The sequence below is a fragment of the Lissotriton helveticus genome, chromosome 3_1 (assembly GCF_964261635.1).
Source record: "Lissotriton helveticus chromosome 3_1, aLisHel1.1, whole genome shotgun sequence".
Taxonomy (NCBI): domain Eukaryota; kingdom Metazoa; phylum Chordata; class Amphibia; order Caudata; family Salamandridae; genus Lissotriton; species Lissotriton helveticus.
In genome coordinates, this window is record NC_136061.1 from 626890647 (window position 1) to 626907666 (window position 17020).

Genomic DNA, 17020 nt, shown 5'->3' on the forward strand with positions numbered 1-17020 from the left:
CACATCATCAATTCAGTAAAAAGTGGTGGCAACCATGCAAAAAGAGGGCACTTTCTCACATGGATTAGGTCCCATCATTCAATGGAATGCTTGCATAGTGAGTGTGTGTTGAGAAGGTTGCATATGAGTTGGTGTTTTTGTTCAGGTGATGTCTGCTGTGTTTGGGGTGGATCTGGTTGGTGGGCTGGTGTGTGTGTGAAGTGGCAGGTAAAGTGGCAGTAGGTGCAGTTGTAAGGTCTTACAGTGGAGCGTGGGTCGGCGCGGTTTGTTGCGGCATCTGGGGACGAGGGTGTAGAGCTTGGCGATGGTGTACCTTCTGGTGCAGGAGGCCCAGTGGTTGTGACGCTGGGCGCGGTCCAGGCGCGGGCAGGTGCAGGTGAGCTTGCATTTGGTGTGCCAGCTGCGTGGTCATGCTGCAACCTGCATTAGGTAGGTCCTGGCTTGGACGGGGCTTCAGTTGGTGGGAAGAACGTTGAGTATGAAAACCCGTTTGGGAAAACCCAGGCAGTTGCTGTGTCGCTTGATCAGTCTGGAACAAGCAGGAACTGGAGACCTCAGGCAAGTGGCAAGCTTGGTGTCCAGGTGCTCACTCACCCATTGCTCATCATCAAAGAGGCAGTGGAGTCCGTGCCGCAACTTTAGAGTTGTAAAGTGGTATAGTCCCTTTACTACTTTATCCCCAGGAGAGATGGGACACTCTGGCCTATACTCTTAACTCTTGGGCCACTCAACGAGTACATCCTGTCTGATCGCCTCCTCATGGGCATGAAACAAGATGTTGCTGCAGTAAGTTGACTTCATGACTGCCATTGACCTGAAGGATGCCTGTTTCCACATTTCCAATCACTCTGCTTGCAGCCACTACCTGCGGTTCTTGGAAAGTGGTCAACATTTTCAGTGTAAAGTGCTGGCCCAGCGTGTTCAGAAAATGCCTTGTTGTGGTAGCTGCTCACCTCAGAAGGAGATGCATCCATGTATTCCCTCACTTGGATGGCTGGCTGATCAAGAGTGCAAACATACAACAGTGCCTTGCACACAAATCGCTCACCATTGACCTTTTGCACAATCTAGGGTTTACCATCAGTATAGTAAAGTCCCACCTTCAGCCACAACGTTCCTTGGAGCAGTTCTCACCATGGTCAGCAGAAAAGCCTTTCCCAGTCAAGCACGGCTTTAAGCTTTCCAGCTTGTGTCTTTTTTTATCCAGAGCACCATTTTACGGTCTGAACAGTGATGCGCTTCCTCAGCCTTATGGCCTCTTGTATTGTTCTAGTTCTCTATGTGAGGTTAAACACACATGCTCAGCAGGATGTGGCAACAAGTCAGAATGGAAACTCCACCAGCGAGTCTTACTCCTATTCTTTGGTTGTTTGAGGTTCTCCAATATAGACCTCTTTGGAGTCATTGAAAACTCCATGTGCCCAAGCTTGTCCTCCTGGTTCCCACATTCCATAGAAATGCAGTATCGATGAACTGGCCAAGAATTTTTGCTCAGTTCTTTCCTCCTTCCCTTCCTTTCATACGTGGTTTGCAAGCCTCAGCAAGCATCCATCACCCTCATTCTTGTCGCCCATGTGGACCGGACATGTTTGATTCACAAGCCTTCTTGACTTGCCTGTAGTCCCACACAGGAAACTGCGCAACTGGCCAGACCTAATTCTGAAACAGGCCACCATCAGGCTATAGCTACTCATGCAAGAAACGGAATACGTTACTTACCATGTAAGCATCTCTTCGTAGCGTCTAGTGCTATAGTCACATAAATGCACCCACCCGCCTACCTGGAAGCCTAGGGCTGGTGCAGATGCCTTTTCTTTTTTTCTCTTTTGCAAGGTTGTTCTTTTTTTTTTTTCAGCTCAATTGTCATCACCACCCTCCATGCAGAAATCCGTCTAACAACTTGATCTTTCATTCTTTCTTCTATTGAATTTCCGGCATAGCATGTAGATGCTAACTTCCTTAGGCTTTTTGTGAAGTCCTCAACCGTCTCTTCACATCCTTGAGACCTCAACCGAAAATTATACTTTTTTAATATAGTATTAACATAAGTTAGATAACGCAAATTCACTTTTCAAATGCAACTTTTTAAATTCTCATTTCTTCTTGTTGGTGAGCACATAAATACTCTACTGCACACTAGCATAATTCCCAAAAACTTTTCTCCACTTTCTCCACCGCAACAATTGTTCTCCAGGAGTGGGCAAGAAAAATGGAGGTTGTGCTACATTCTGCATGTCTCAAATGTAGGTATATATGTTCCCCAAATTCTGTTTTACTGTAATATTTTGCATATTGAGAAATAATAAATCTCCTGCAAGTTGTCAATCCAAATGTAGGTTGATGATAATAAGGTGTGCCTATCACCAGTCTTCTAATAGGCATGCACGTTGATAGCAAGGTCTGCCTATGACCGTTTTGTAAATAAAACATTTCCGTATTGGTGTGTCTAACTATTTTTTAGCATCGCCCCCTCATTTCAGTTACATACACCCCATTCCCTTCAATACAATTCTTCCCAACTCATCAAAATGGCAGCTATGTCCCATTTGCGTCCTTTTACTGTAGGTTGGGCTACTTTCATCATTATTCCAAGCCAAAAAAAGATGGGCACCACAGCTCTGCCTCGTTTTCTATAGGCGATGGAGCCTTTCTTAGACACACAAATGTTTTAACATATTTTCAACTAGTGATGGGTCTTGCTAACTTGATGATGGAGCGTGAGGTGCATTTCTGCCTTTGAGTTCGCACGTCTTGAGGCTGATTCTTAGAAAATTCGTTTTCTTAAAAATTATACAAAAGCACTGCACTGCGACTCAGCTGGCATTAGTTCACTCAGCTATGCTTCCAAAGGGAGTCAGCCTCATTTGAAGTCCATTCTGGACTACCTTCAAGTAAACCTTTTTCCTCACTTTTATTAAAATTGGCCAATAAAATGTTGAGGTTTTTGTTTGTAATATTTTGAACAAAAAAGGACAGCTCCTTACTAAATCTACTACATCCAAAATGTACTCATTATACGAAAACCTTTTAGAAATAAATATTTTCTTTTTAGAAGAACCTTCACCCACCAACCTACTTGGTGGCATGCTTCATCATCGGGTTCACACCTATGACGCCAAATGCATCCCAGATGTGCTTCAACGCCTGATTACAGTGGAGCGGGTGTTTGTGGTGCAGAATAGTGATAAGTGAATTTTCTTTAAATTGTCTCAAGGAGCCGCTTCCAAGCCTGGAGAGATTTCTTTAATATGGAGGTCCCAGGACAAGGATAAAAAGCGCTCATACATCCGTGGGTTGGTCTACATGTTTCAGCCATTGTCACTAGATTGCAAGGCTTTCGTCAGGGTCAGAAAGATAGAGGGTTGTGGAAAATAACAGCCCTCTGGTGGTGCGCGTACAAATTCTAAGGTGTACTTCTTAATGGCGGGTGAACCGTAACCTCACTTTTTTAAATTTTTTTTACTTAGTACGCTGTATCTGCAAAAGAAAATTGGTACAGTCATTGGGGGAAAACCATGTTAACTCAGTCTGATGCAGTATCTATTCCTTTACACCCATTCAGTGTCATATCAACCATCAAACATATGCCGAGATAGTATCTATCTGCATTTCTTCAGTTAAAATGCTTTCATTTTTCATTGGTGTGCCTTTAAGTGCCTTTTTGCCGATAAGTCAAAGACCATACACATGCATATATTTCATTCAACGTTAATGTACATTTTAAATTTAAATATTGTTTGGTCAAATCAAAAATTGTTTTAGTATGCAAAGTTAGTTCCAATTGTATTCATCCTTAGACTGTAACTCCAAACCAATGGTCCGTATCCTCCTTCAAACATTGTGTGATCACTATATACCTCATCAAAAACTATTGAAATTGGTAACTCAGGAAGAGAATCAATGAGTGATTTTTTTTTTGTTTAAAAAAAAGAAAGCTGCGAGAGTTTCTTACAGCATTCACGTATTAGCGGAATGACATGAATTCCGGCTTGGGGGCGTTGCCTGTAGTTGCACCCTAGGGATCGAGGAAGTGGAGTCCGTCAAAGATTATAGAAAAGACAGTAGGAAGAAGGAGCACAAAATGGAGCGAAATTCGCCCGGTGACACTTACTTCGTCAAGGTCAACCGCCTGTGTCAGTTACCTATTTCGGCCGAGACACAAGATCCCGGAGATGCTCTGGTGTTGGCGTACCATCAGTTAAGTAAGTGCCGTCAACAGTGCAAGGTCTTCTCGTCACATGTGCACGTTTGCGTGCTGATGTTGGGTCGTTTCTGATTGGTCCGATGAGAAGTCTATATTTAAGGACTTGTGTGCGGTAGTCCATGATCATCTACACATAGTTTTACTAAACATGATTGTTGATTATCAGTCATGCAGGGATGCAGCAGTGGGTCAAAGTGTGCCAAGTCATTCATTTGCAATTGCTCAAATTTCACATTTTGTAGTGCTGTCGATGTACAGCATGGGAATCTAGAAAACGATCATGCAGCAAACAAAACTAACTTACCTTCAACAATAGTTTCCCATCTTGGACTGTACTCATTTACCCCAGTATTGGAACTTTCATAGATTCCCATGCTTTGTATCATTCCCTGTCGTCGGAATGGGAGTCTCGGTAACAAAAATACCATAGCTGTAGGTACAAAAGACAATGGAAAAGGGCCTAGGCCTCATTCCCTTTTGTAGCATATCACCCTCTTTGTGTAAAAGAGACCAAACTTTGGCATCAGCCAATCGGAAGTGCCTCACCACTTAGAACCTTCCTGAAGGAACCTCAGAGCCTCAGATTTTCTACCGCACGTTGTGCTTAGGGAGTCTCCTTTGAGCTCTGCTCAACTTCTACTCTTCAAAAGGATTTACTTCAGAATTTTTCTTCAGAATTCTTCTAATTCAGTTTGGAATTGTTGCTGCCATCCAAGATGTCTGAAATTGAGAAGAAAAAAGCCCTTTTCAAGCCTTGTTCCTCCTGTGGCAAGAAAAGGCTTTTTGTGGAGGATAAGCATAAGGACTGTATATATTGCCTCTATCCAGACCACCAGGCTGCTGACTGTAAAATCTGTCGCACTTTTTCAGTCAAAACCCTCCGAGACCGGGAAGGTAGGCTTTTGACATGGCTTCAAAAGCTTAAAACCAGGAAGGAGAGTGTCTCAAGTGACAGTGAGGAGGCAGAGTCGATGGTTTCTACGAAAAGGTCAGTGAAAAGGGGTAGGGGTTCCCCTTCGCCTTCTTTGGAAAGATCTTCAAAGGCCTCAAAAAAGACCCCCAGTGAGTCTGAGAGCCAGGGTCCCATCAAATCTCCTCACAGAAGTGTAAAGGAGAGGGCAGGACCATCCACGCCTTCTACAGGTGAAGAAGGCTGCCACAGCCTTCAGAACACCTCCTTCACAGTCTTCTGAGAGGACTTCAAAGTTCTCGACGACGAAGACGTCGACGGCGGAGGTTCCGTCGACGAAAACACCAAAATCAGGTTTATTGTCGTCGAAGACACCGTCGACAGGAGAGCAACCGTCGACGGCGGGGTCCTCACCGTCTACGGAGAAATCGAAGCCGACGACGAAGGTACCGTCGACGACGGATACTCCTATGGCGTCGACGACAATGGTGCCGACGTCTATGATGACATCGATGTCGACGACGACAGTCTTGTCGACGACTTCTACAGTGACAATGACAACAGCTGGCAGGTCGACGGTTTCATCGTCGACTATGTCGACGACGCCAATCTCGACGACGAGGATACAACCGTCGATGACAGATCCAACAATATTGTCCACAGAAAGGAGGGTTACCATTTCGGTGACGCGAATCACACCGGAAATAACATCTCCAACGAGCGTATCTTCCCTGATGCCGACCATGCTCCTTCAGGAGGGAGAGTCAGAGGAAGATGAACAGGATACTTACAGCTATGCCAATAGTCCCTCACAGCTTTTAGTCAAATGCCAGGACACTGACTCAGAGGGCGAATACGGCCACGAGCAGGTTGGTCAACTTCAGCGGCAGCAGCAGCAATCTGAACAGGACATGGTTACGATACCAGCATCTTTCCTTCAAGATCTGCATACGATGCTGCAAGACTATAAATCTAGGGCAAGTAGGCCTCTTCCAGTACGTCAACGCCTACCACGCCTGCAGGGGCTCCAGCGCCATTTGTGACACGGGATTCTCCGGCTCAAGCTTCACCTCACCCTCACACGTCCTTCCAGCAGGATTCCTCTGGGCTACAAGAGGGCCATAATGATGATGATGATGATTCCTCGGATGAGGACCAGCAGTCTGATCATCTCTCTAATCCTGATACGGAATATGATGAATATGTCATTGAGCATTCTGCATCTCCAGTTCCGGACCTGGCGGACTCCCCGCCAGCGGATATTGGGGGCTTCCATCGGCTGATGGAGAGAGCTGCTGCAAGATTTAAATTAGCCATGCCTAAAGTCACTCAAGATTGTTTCTTATATGATTTTAAGGAACCCTTTCGGAAAACTACTAGGTCCATACCTATTGTGGATCACCTATGGAAAGAGGGCATTAAAACTATGAAACACCCAGCGACGGTGGTCCCAGTGCTACCGCGCCTAGATAAAAAATACAAGGCTACCGATGATGCTCCTGCAGCCTTAACAGGTCACCCAAAACCGGACTCTGTGATCTCGCAGGCGGCGCAGAGGAAATCGCGTAATCCTTCTGCCCCACTAACGACTCCACCAGACAAGGAAGGGCGGAGATTAGATAACGTGGGAAAGAGATTCTCATCTATGGCAAGTTTACTGGTGAGAGCGGCTAATGCCCTAGCGATCCTGGGTAGGTACGACCGCCAGCTCTGGTGCGATGTGGCCCCGTACCTTGATCACCTGCCTCCAGAATCTACGCCTGAGGCAAAGAAAATTTTACAGGAGGGAGAGGCGACATCGATGGAGATCATCGACTGTGCAATGGATATTGCAACAACTGCATTCCGTTTGTTGGCTGGAGCGGCAGTGCTCCGTCGCCAAGGTTGGCTTAAGGCTACTTGGTTTCGGCCCGAGATCCAGAACAAGGTCTTGTATCTCCCCTTTGATGGGGAAGCATTGTTCGGCAAACTCATTGACGAGACCCTGCAGGACATAAAAAAGGACACAGAGACTGCCAGGACCCTGGGGACCCTTCAATATAGGAAGTCTCCTTTCAAAGGATCCAGAGGCAGGGGTGGTAATTACAGAGGATCCTTCCAACAGCAGCGCTATTCCACCACGGGCTCAGGTTCTCAACAATACCGTCAGCCCTATCAACAGCGACAGGGCCAGGCTACCAACTACTCCAGGCCTTACAATAAAGGAAAGCAGGCGGGACGTGGACGGGATTCGTCCAAACGCCAATAGCGGCCTCCTGGCTCTTCCTACTGGACCCTCCTTCAGGAAATCATCAGTTGGAGGCAGGGTCACCAAATACCTTCAGAACTGGTCCAGGATAACATCGGACCGTTGGGTGCTCAACATCATTCGGAAAGGGCATACCTTGGAATTCACGCAAGTCCCTCCACCCAAGCCCCCGGCAGCCACTCCATCGAAACACCAGCGTCTTCTTCGGCTCGAAGTTCAACAGATGCTCCGGAAGGGAGCGATAGAGCCGGTTCCCTCACACCAAAGGGGTCAGGGATTTTATTCCAGATTCTTCCTGGTGAGGAAGACGCTAGAGAAGTGGCGCCCCATTTTAGACCTCAGGGAGCTAAACACCTATCTCATCTCCCTGTCCTTCCGGATGGTGTCTCTCCAGGACATCTTAAGGCTTATCAACCCGGGGGATTTCATGGCCACGTTCGATCTCGAGGATGCCTATTTCCACGTTCCAGTTCATCCAGCACACAGAAGGTTTCTGCGATTCACAGTAGCCAAGAGCCATTACCAGTTCAGGGTTTTACCCTTTGGACTCCGCTCAGCCCCAAGGATTTTCACAAAGGTGCTGGCGCCAGTTGCAGCTTTCCTGCGAAGCAATCACTTTCAAGTCTTCCCCTATGTAGACTACTGTTTACTGAAAGCTCCATCCAGAGTAGCGGCACTGAAGGCTGTTCAGGCTTGTACCAATTTATTTCAAAACTTGGGACTCACTCTGAACATCGAGAAGTCTGTATTGGTTCCGTCCAGACGAGCTCGTTTCCTGGGTGCCATCCTGGATTCGAAACTCTCCAGAGCCTTCCCTACTTCGGAAAGGATGCAGAAGTTACAGACCATGGCCCTGGACTTACAAGCAAAAAGGTGTCTTTCAGTACGCCGCTACAAGTCTCTGCTGTGAGTAATCTCGTTGTGTATTCCACTAATTCCCCATTGCAGACTAAAGATGCACCCTTTACAGGAGCAACTAGACAATCAGTGGAGACAGGTCCACGGTTCATTCGAGGACAGGGTGACGGTCACTCCAGAGATGAAGGAAGCGGCTTTATGGTGGACAGATCAAAACAACTTGTCCCAAGGTCTATCCTTCGCAAACGACCCGTCTCCACAGGTGGTAACAACGGACGCGTCGTTGGAGGGTTGGGGAGCAGTGATGCAGGACTTACATGTCAGCGGTCACTGGTCACCCCAGGAGAAACACCTCCACATCAACCTATTGGAACTCAGGGCGATCCGATTGGCTCTACAAGCGTTTCTACCTCGCCTGGAAGGTTCACAAGTGCTTATCATTACGGACAACACCACGGCCATGCACTATGTGAACAAGGAGGGAGGAACCAGATCGCGCCCATTGTCGCAAGAAGCTCAGCAGATCTGGGAATGGGCAATCCTTCACAGGATGTAACTGCGCGCAGAACACTTGCCGGGCGTCCTAAACGAAAACGCCGACAGACTGAGCAGGTCATCATCGGTCAGCCATGAATGGGAGTTGAATCAGAGTCTTGGATCAGGTCTTCAACCTGTGGGGCAAGCCGGACATCGATCTATTTGCCACTCCGACCAACAAGAAATGCCGGTCTTACGCAAGCAGGTTTCCCCATCAACATTCACTGGGAAATGCGCTTTCGATAGCTTGGTCAAAGACATTTGTCTACGCTTTTCCTCCCATTCCTCTGATACCACGACTGATCAGGAAACTCAAGGTGGAGCGGTGCCGGATGATCCTGATAGCCCCGGCTTGGCCGAGGCAGTTCTGGTACACGGAGCTCCATCTGTTGTCAATAGCTCCTCCCTTGCCTTTGAGAATTCTGCCGGATCTTCTCACGATGTCCGACGGACAAATCTGGCACCCAGATCCACAGTCGTTACACCTGACTGCATGGCTCCTGAGCAGCGAGAGTTTATGAACCTGCCTTTGTCTTCGGAGATTAGGGAAGTCCTGTCTCAGGCAAGGGCTCCTTCAACGAACAGGACTTACCGCCTCAAATGGAAACTATTTTGTTGTTGGTGTAGGGGACAAAGCATTGATCCTTTCAATTCCAAGCCTCATCAGATCCTGCCTTACTTGCTGTCCTTGGCCAAATCAGGTCTAGCTCATTCGTCGATTAAAGTCCATCTGGCTGCTTTGTCACGCTTCAGAAGGACAGGATTCGGTCCTTCCTTGTGGTCATCCAGGATAATCAAGCAATTTCTTAAGGGCTTGTTCAGGGTCTATCCACCAGTGAGACCGCCCCCTCCTACATGGCATTTGAATTTGGTTCTCTTTCAACTCATGAAGGGTCCATTTGAACCTGTCCATCGTTCTGACATAAAATATATTTCGTGGCAATTGGCTCTCCTTCTTGCTCTCACGTCAGCTCGGCGTGTTGGAGAATTACAGGCTTTGACCATCCAGGAGCCTTTCCTGCAATTCAAAAGAAACACTGTGATCATGAGAACTAATCCTAGGTTCATGCCAAAGGTTCCCTCGGATTTCCACTTGAACGAACCGGTCATTCTGAAGGCGTTCTTTCCCCAACCTTCAACGCCAGCAGAGAAAGCATTGCATTCGTTGGATGTGCAGCGATGCTTGAAATTTTATTTGCAACGGACGAAAGATTTTCGAAGATCTTCTCAACTATTTGTGGCCTTCGGAGGTCCTAGTAAGGGCCTTCCGCTCTCCAAACAAGGTGTCTCGAGATGGATCACGAGTGCCATTCTACATTGTCACAAGGCTGCAGGGAAGCCTCTGAATGGAAAGATCCGAGCACATTCCACAAGATCTGTGGCCTCTTCGACAGCCCTCTTCGCGGGGTGCAGATTAAGGATATTTGCAGAGCTGCTACCTGGAGCAGCGTTCACACCTTTACCAAGCATTACTGCTTGGAATCTCTGCAACAAGATGATGCGGCAGTAGGACAGGCTGTCCTGAGGAACCTCTTCCACTAAGGGTGAGCTTTCCTTTCTTTCCCACCTTCCATCTTTCACATTTTGTATCTAATGTCATGTTGTCTATTGCTATAATTTGCGATGCAAAATGTGATTATCTGCCGACTGCTTGCTATTCTGATACAAAGCATGGGAATCTATGAAAGTTCCAATACTGGGGTAAGAAAACAAGTTACTTACCTGTAACTTTAGTTCCCCAGTATTGGTAACTTTCATAGATTCCCATGCGCCCACCCACCTCACGGAGGAAAGCTCAGCCTACAACAGATATGGTGTCTAAGTACACAACAGCTACGAAAATCTGAGGCTCTGAGGTTCCTTCAGGAAGGTTCTAAGTGGTGAGGCACTTCTGATTGGCTGATGCCAAAGTTTGGTCTCTTTTACACAAAGAGGGTGATATGCTACAAAAGGGAATGAGGCCTAGGCCTTTTTCCATTGTCTTTTGTACCTACAGCTATGGTATTTTTGTTACCGAGACTCCCATTCCGACGACGGGGAATGATACAAAGCATGGGAATCTATGAAAGTTACCAATACTGGGGAACTAAAGTTACTGGTAAGTAACTAGTTTTCTTCACATGTAGCCCCACTACAACACCACCCTCACTGGGGGATTGGATCAATGTGCAATTTAAAGGGAATAAAAACTATACATTTTAATTACAAAGAAGTTTCACCCGGGTCAATTCTAGTACGTTACTTGCAGTGGGTAAAAATGGCTGAAGTAAATCGTGGTTATGTAATGAGGATTTGTGGACTTAAGGGTAGAAGTCGCACGTCACTGACCTCATCTGTGGTCTATGCCCAAAGCAAGAACATTTTTTGCTATGTTTTCAAGACCCAACCACTAGAAAGCTGAATAATACACTGACTTTAGAGTAGTCCAAGCTATATAGCTACTATGAAAGATAAAGTGCCTGGTTTATTTTTTCTTGCCATTAAAAGTGGAGTGGTTATTTATGGGAACAACTGGTTATTTTGGGAACAATGTTGCATTATGAAAGGGCAACAGTGACAATTGAACCAGACAACCTCTACAGACTTTAATATAAAAAAAAAATTCCTTCTGGCAGTGCACATACTTGTGTGTTTGGGCTTCTTTAGTGGAAATTTGAGAAACATTTCTATCATAAACCAGACCCCACAGGCAATAAACTGCAAAGGCAGACTGGAAAGCTCAAGATGACACGTGTAGTCTGTCAAGTAAATATTCTCAGTAAGTGGCACCAAGGCTAAGATTTAGGGAAGCTAGAAATTGGATTTTCACCAAATGTTTAGTGATGGGCAGGGCAGGAGCACGTAAGGTTGAATACTCCATGAATAGAGCAACCTTAAATGGAAAAGAAGTACACCAGTTTAGAATATGCAGCTGTGAGCGTACAGATAAAACATGCAGTTGTGAGACTGCAGCAGTATGAAGAAAAGGTATTATTACACATTTCCTGAGACATGCAAATTAAAGGTGTCCGTCAATACATTTTATTTCAAAAGCAACACATTAGCTAACACCACAATTACCCCAAAACGGGCAGACAAGGGGAGAAAGGCTAATGTCAATGATTCAGATTAGAACAGTGCACATTCATTAGCAGACACTATCAAAATATAAGAGGAGCACTCAATAATGTGATTAACAAACAAATGTTATTCAATTAATATGGATCTTCCGTTCCTTCTTTATTCGTTTCTTTATTTCTGTTCTTTACAAAATGCAGAGGCACAGCCAACGCGTTTCATTCCCTTTTTTATGTGCCTTGGGAATTTCGTCAGGGCAATAATTTCAACGTCTCGATCCCGTGGTTGAAGGGAAAGGCTCACTGTAGACGTAGACAAATTGTTATCAAATACCAACTGTCCAGTACCTTCATGAAAGGTGATATCCCAAGGAGAATTCCGGTCCGTTCCTCCGTGTGTGGGAATGGGTAGTGCTTGTAAACAGGACGAATAAGAGTTCTTAACCCTGAAGGGCCGCGGTAGGTCCTGTATACTGGGGGTTCCTTATGTTGATATGGGCGCACTGCCGGGTAGCATCTGTATAGGTTACCAAGAGTAGTATGAGGTACTACCGGGATACCTTTGATAAGGTTCACGGCACCGACAGTTCCTTCATCCGTGTTCGGAATTGTGTTCATTAGCAGAATAAGAAGTGGTGGCAAAAGTGAAAAATACATGCATGCAAGGTTGACATTTTGGAAGGTACGAGCTAGGGCAAGCTTTTCACTTTTCCTATGAGGCAGTGGCTTAAAAAGAAAATAATTTCTATTGTTTTTGTTTCTTCATTACGTTGAATAAAGAACGCAGCCTCAACTTACAGGTAATGCAGAAAAACTGCATCATGTAGATCACGGGCGAATATAAATGCGTAAATCCTGCCAAGCAGCAAAATACAGTGCTAAACAACTACTTAATATCGCAGTTACTACAATACAGATGGCAGTTTTATGATTGGGCCAAAAGGGGAACTGTGGTTAAATCCTTGAGATAATTCAGAAACATATTCAATGACCACATACATTTTCATAGTTTTTAGGGCAACCATAATCCCCACAATTAAATTTTTTATTGAGTATGCACCAAACTATATTAGCACGTCAGTCTTTGATAGCTGGTACTACAAAAACTGTGTAATAGCCATATCCCAACATGCCACAATCCAACTCAAGAGGCTTTTGTTAATCTGTTGTCAGTGACTTTTAGGTGGGCTTGATTCATGCTAGCTTGTTTTCAAGCTCTGAGTGAGAGTCAGTTGCTGACTGGTGTTTTTCTTTTTTCACAGTTTAGCATTGGCCAATAACAGCACTCTTACGATCGGTACCATTGATGAGATTCAGAAACTTCACATACGCACAGTTCCGCTTTATGAGTCCCCACGGTAAGAAAAAAAGACAAGTGCTGGAAAGACTGCAGGTGTGGTATCTGGAAATCAACTGAATTTGTTGTGTTGTCCTTAGTAATACTGACTGCTACTCTAATATGTTTCTGTGATGCAGCACTGGTAAGAGTACACTTTTGGGGCAGGTTGGAGGCAGGTTAGGCGGGGGATAGTCAGTAAGCCTATACAAAGTTTCAAGTTATTGGGGAGGCTAGGCATAGTGTTATGTTTGATATGTTCCCTTTCTTCCAAAGAGATGCCGCTGTTTGCGCGGATTCCTTTAAGTGAATATCAGTGGAGACCTTTATTAGTGTTTACGCTCCCTTGTTGGATCAGTCTTAAACTTCCTTCTGTCTCACTCGACAAACCCTTACCTCTATTCACCATCATGCTATTCTCTATCAGTTTACACACAACTTAGCCTGTAAGTCTCCTGAGATGGTGCCCAAATCTTCTCTCGCCCTCTCCTTTATATTGCCCTCCTAAAACTTAGAGACTAGAACATTAGATGTAAAATTGCTTTTTCTTATTAAGAATACTGGTACTACCTACACTATCATGTCTCCGCCTTTACAGATTAACCTGCCCAACACTGATAAACCTCTAGGTCTGATACATGCTTTATAAAACTGCTGGATAAATAAATGTATTCCCTTTTGTGTGCCAGCTCTCATTATATGTCCCTTTCAGAAAGATCTGCTACCAAGAGGTGTCTCAGTGTTTTGGAGTCCTTTCCAGTCGGATTGAGGTGCAAGACGCCAGTGGAGGAACCACAGCTTTGAGGCCCAGTGCCAGCACCCAGGTACAGAATCATTCAATGAGCCACTGAGGGCCTGTCATGTAATGTTGGTTTGTGAAGACCATTACATTTGGGCTTGTTACATGTTTGTTTTCCTTCACATTTCTCAAGTCGTCACATGGTTGTAATATCAGTCGTATTTGAAGAATAACACTACAGGCAAGAGTATATTGAAGACTAAATGGGCAAATACTTGTGAGCAGTTGTGCGATAGTCCTCTTTTGCATAATCTTGATAAAGTTGTCAGTTGTGGGAACATCTTGATTGGCTCTGAAGAAGCCCAATCCCCAAGCAGCAATTTCTGAATGAGTATTTGAAAAAGCCTATGTTTGCGCCACTTAACTTTTTACTTTATTCCCTATAATTGTAAAATAGATGAGAACGCAGTCTTAAACTGTGCTCAGAGAATTTGCAGTAAAAATATATCTGATAGAGAAATCTAGCCGCAGATTCCTTAACTTAGAATTATCCCCAGGCGTCATACTGGATTCGGTATTTTTTTTAGCAGCAGCACCTCTGCGCGCCGGGGGACGACCCCGCCCTGACGTCCACCGACGTGACATTAGCGAGGTCATAGAAGTCCCTCCAGGCGCTTGTAACGCGGATCCGGAGTAAGCGGTTTCTCTGGCCTATTTTCAGGCCCCTTTGACGCTTTCGCGTCTGGAACAGTGTGCAATGCCTTTGAGCTTTAAACTTGTGCCTCCTGTTCACGGCAAATGTCCGCGACAGACCCTCACCTTATCTGCATGTGGTGTCTGGGCGAACACCACGACTCAATGGATTGCGACACCTGCCAACAACTCTAGCCGAAGTCCCGGCGGGAGCGTCAGATGAAGCTACTTCCGGCTCGCCTGTCCCGGTCTTGAGTCGTCATGCCCCCCGGCCTCCTCTTTGGCGTCAGGTCCCAGTGGCAGTGGGTTCAGTTTGCGTCGTCGTTCGCCGTCTGGTTCCCGTGTGCGTCACTCGCCCCTTCCTGATAGGTCTTGGCGCCTGTCGCCGAGGTCCTCGACCCCCCTTCCTTCTGTTGTCGTGGGCACTAGTTCCCAGATTTCTCCGGATGTGCGCCCGGGAATCGTCCCTCCCCTATCGACCTTTTCCTGGCATGGGGGCGACTCTTACCCAGATGGCGGCCTATGCCGCGGCCCAGGAGGCCTCCCTTAGGTCCCCTCCTCTCCCTGGGGCGTCCTCGGACCCTCAGCTGCGCGCTGGGTCTCCGGTCGATTCACCGGTGGGTTCGCCCCCGGTGCCGACTGAGCCCCTTGCCCCAAGGAATTATGGATGTATGGCGTTGTCAGGGCGCGGCCCGACTGGGTCCCCCTCTTTGGCCCATAGCCCCCTACCACGCCGCATAGTCCAGTGGGGGCTCCCGGGGGTGTCGCAGGTGGTTGCTGGTACTCGCAGCTTGGCTCCGAGTCCACCTCTGCCTTCCGGACAGGCGGCTGCTTTTTCGGAGGCCGAGCCACCGGTGGTTCAGCGCTGTAGGCTTGCCTCCCTGGCTCCATTTCTTACTTCAGGGTCGGAGCCTGTCTTGGTTGAGGCTGAGTTGACGCCGGTTTGGCACTGTATGCTAATTCTCCGGCTCCGGTCCCTTTTTCGGAACCGGAGCCTGTCGTGGTTGAGGTCGAGTCAGAGCCGGACGAAGCTTCTCCGGAGGCCTCCGGTGGGAGTTTGGCGTCGCCAGACGTCCGATGACGCTGGAACCGTCATTGCCTCTCCCACCCCCCCATGAAATTTGTGGATCCGGCGGACTCTCCGCCTCCTCAGGAGCCCCGTCGGGACCCTCATTCATCCATGGGGCTTCCTTCTTTTGGACATTGGGCCAGTCCTCCCTTCATTGGACAACCCCCTTGGGGTGGGAGGCTCCGCTTATTGCCCTCTCCCACGGATGAGTTACTGTCCCCTCCTCGGAGGGCTACCGAGGCTGGTGTGGCATTTATAAGGGTTGTTTTCTTGGCTGCTCGCATTTTGAGTATGGCGCCCCCTTCAGTTCCCCTGCCTGTTGACCCCCTGTTGGATGTCCTCCACCACAGTTCAGGGAATGTAGAGCCGCTTCTGCCCTTTGAAGCCTGTCTTTATGATGCCCTCTGAGCACATGGACTCGGCCGGCGTCGGATGATCCGGTGGCTCGTTCCATCATGTACCACTCTGCTCCAAACGATCCAGTTTGCTCATTTGTTCATCCAGACGTTCAGGGGTTGTGAGAAAGTGGCTCTATATATACTGGACCAAGATAAGGTACAGTATGTGTAGAGTCCACAAACCCCAGAGGTGTAACAGAGGTTAAATCCAGGTGTGACCTTACTCTCTAAAGTGGTAGCTTGGTCGAGCAGTAAGGCAGTACCAGAGGACAATGTAAAGCATTTGTTGTACACACTCCTCAGCAAAATGTTTCAGACACTCAGACTGAACTCCAGGCCAATTGTTTTTATATCAAATATATAGTTTTTATTTTTACAACCAACAGGGATCAAAATATACGGTTCTCAATATGAGAGGTCTCAGATGAGTACTTTGCAGAAAGGCAATAAACTTTGTAAACACTATAGGTACAGGGGTTGCAGTAGGCAAAACAATTCTAAACACAATTTAGCATTGAGCTCAATGGGTTTTTCTATATAAATACAGCTGATTGTAGATTACTCTGGTAGTTCCAGGACTGGATACTAGATTCAGTCCTGGGATCTAAGCTGAAAACAGGTTACTAAAAACGTTTGTTATTGCAGTGATTTTTAAGGAATATAAAGCTATTTTAAAAGTTCACACTTAGAAACCTTTCAATGAAAATCTGGCAATGTTATCCAATTGGAGAAAATTCAGGTTGCAGTTAAAGTACGATCTCGTTACTTTTGTAATCCTGTAATGGGCTCCTAGGTCCAGCACTGGGGTCTCAACTTAAAACAGGTAAGTAATTACGTTTCAGTGTTTGGTATGATTTGTAAAGAATATTTCAAGTTTTCAAAAGTAGACACCAGAAATTTCACAGAAAAGCACACAATGGATTCCTATGGAGAAAATTCAAGTTACTAGTAAACCCGGCTGGGGTTACTTTT

The 17020-nt window shown here is 46.4% G+C and overlaps 1 protein-coding gene across 1 annotated transcript in view; it reads left to right on the forward strand.

Moving 5' to 3' along the window:
• DDB1 (damage specific DNA binding protein 1) overlaps positions 1 to 17020 on the forward strand; it is a 1014306-nt gene that overhangs the window by 530715 nt on the left and 466571 nt on the right. The window contains exons 17-18 of the mRNA XM_078680637.1: positions 13076 to 13171; positions 13862 to 13973. Coding sequence (XP_078536763.1) covers positions 13076 to 13171; positions 13862 to 13973 — 208 coding nt within the window. The remainder of the gene's footprint in view (positions 1 to 13075; positions 13172 to 13861; positions 13974 to 17020) is intronic.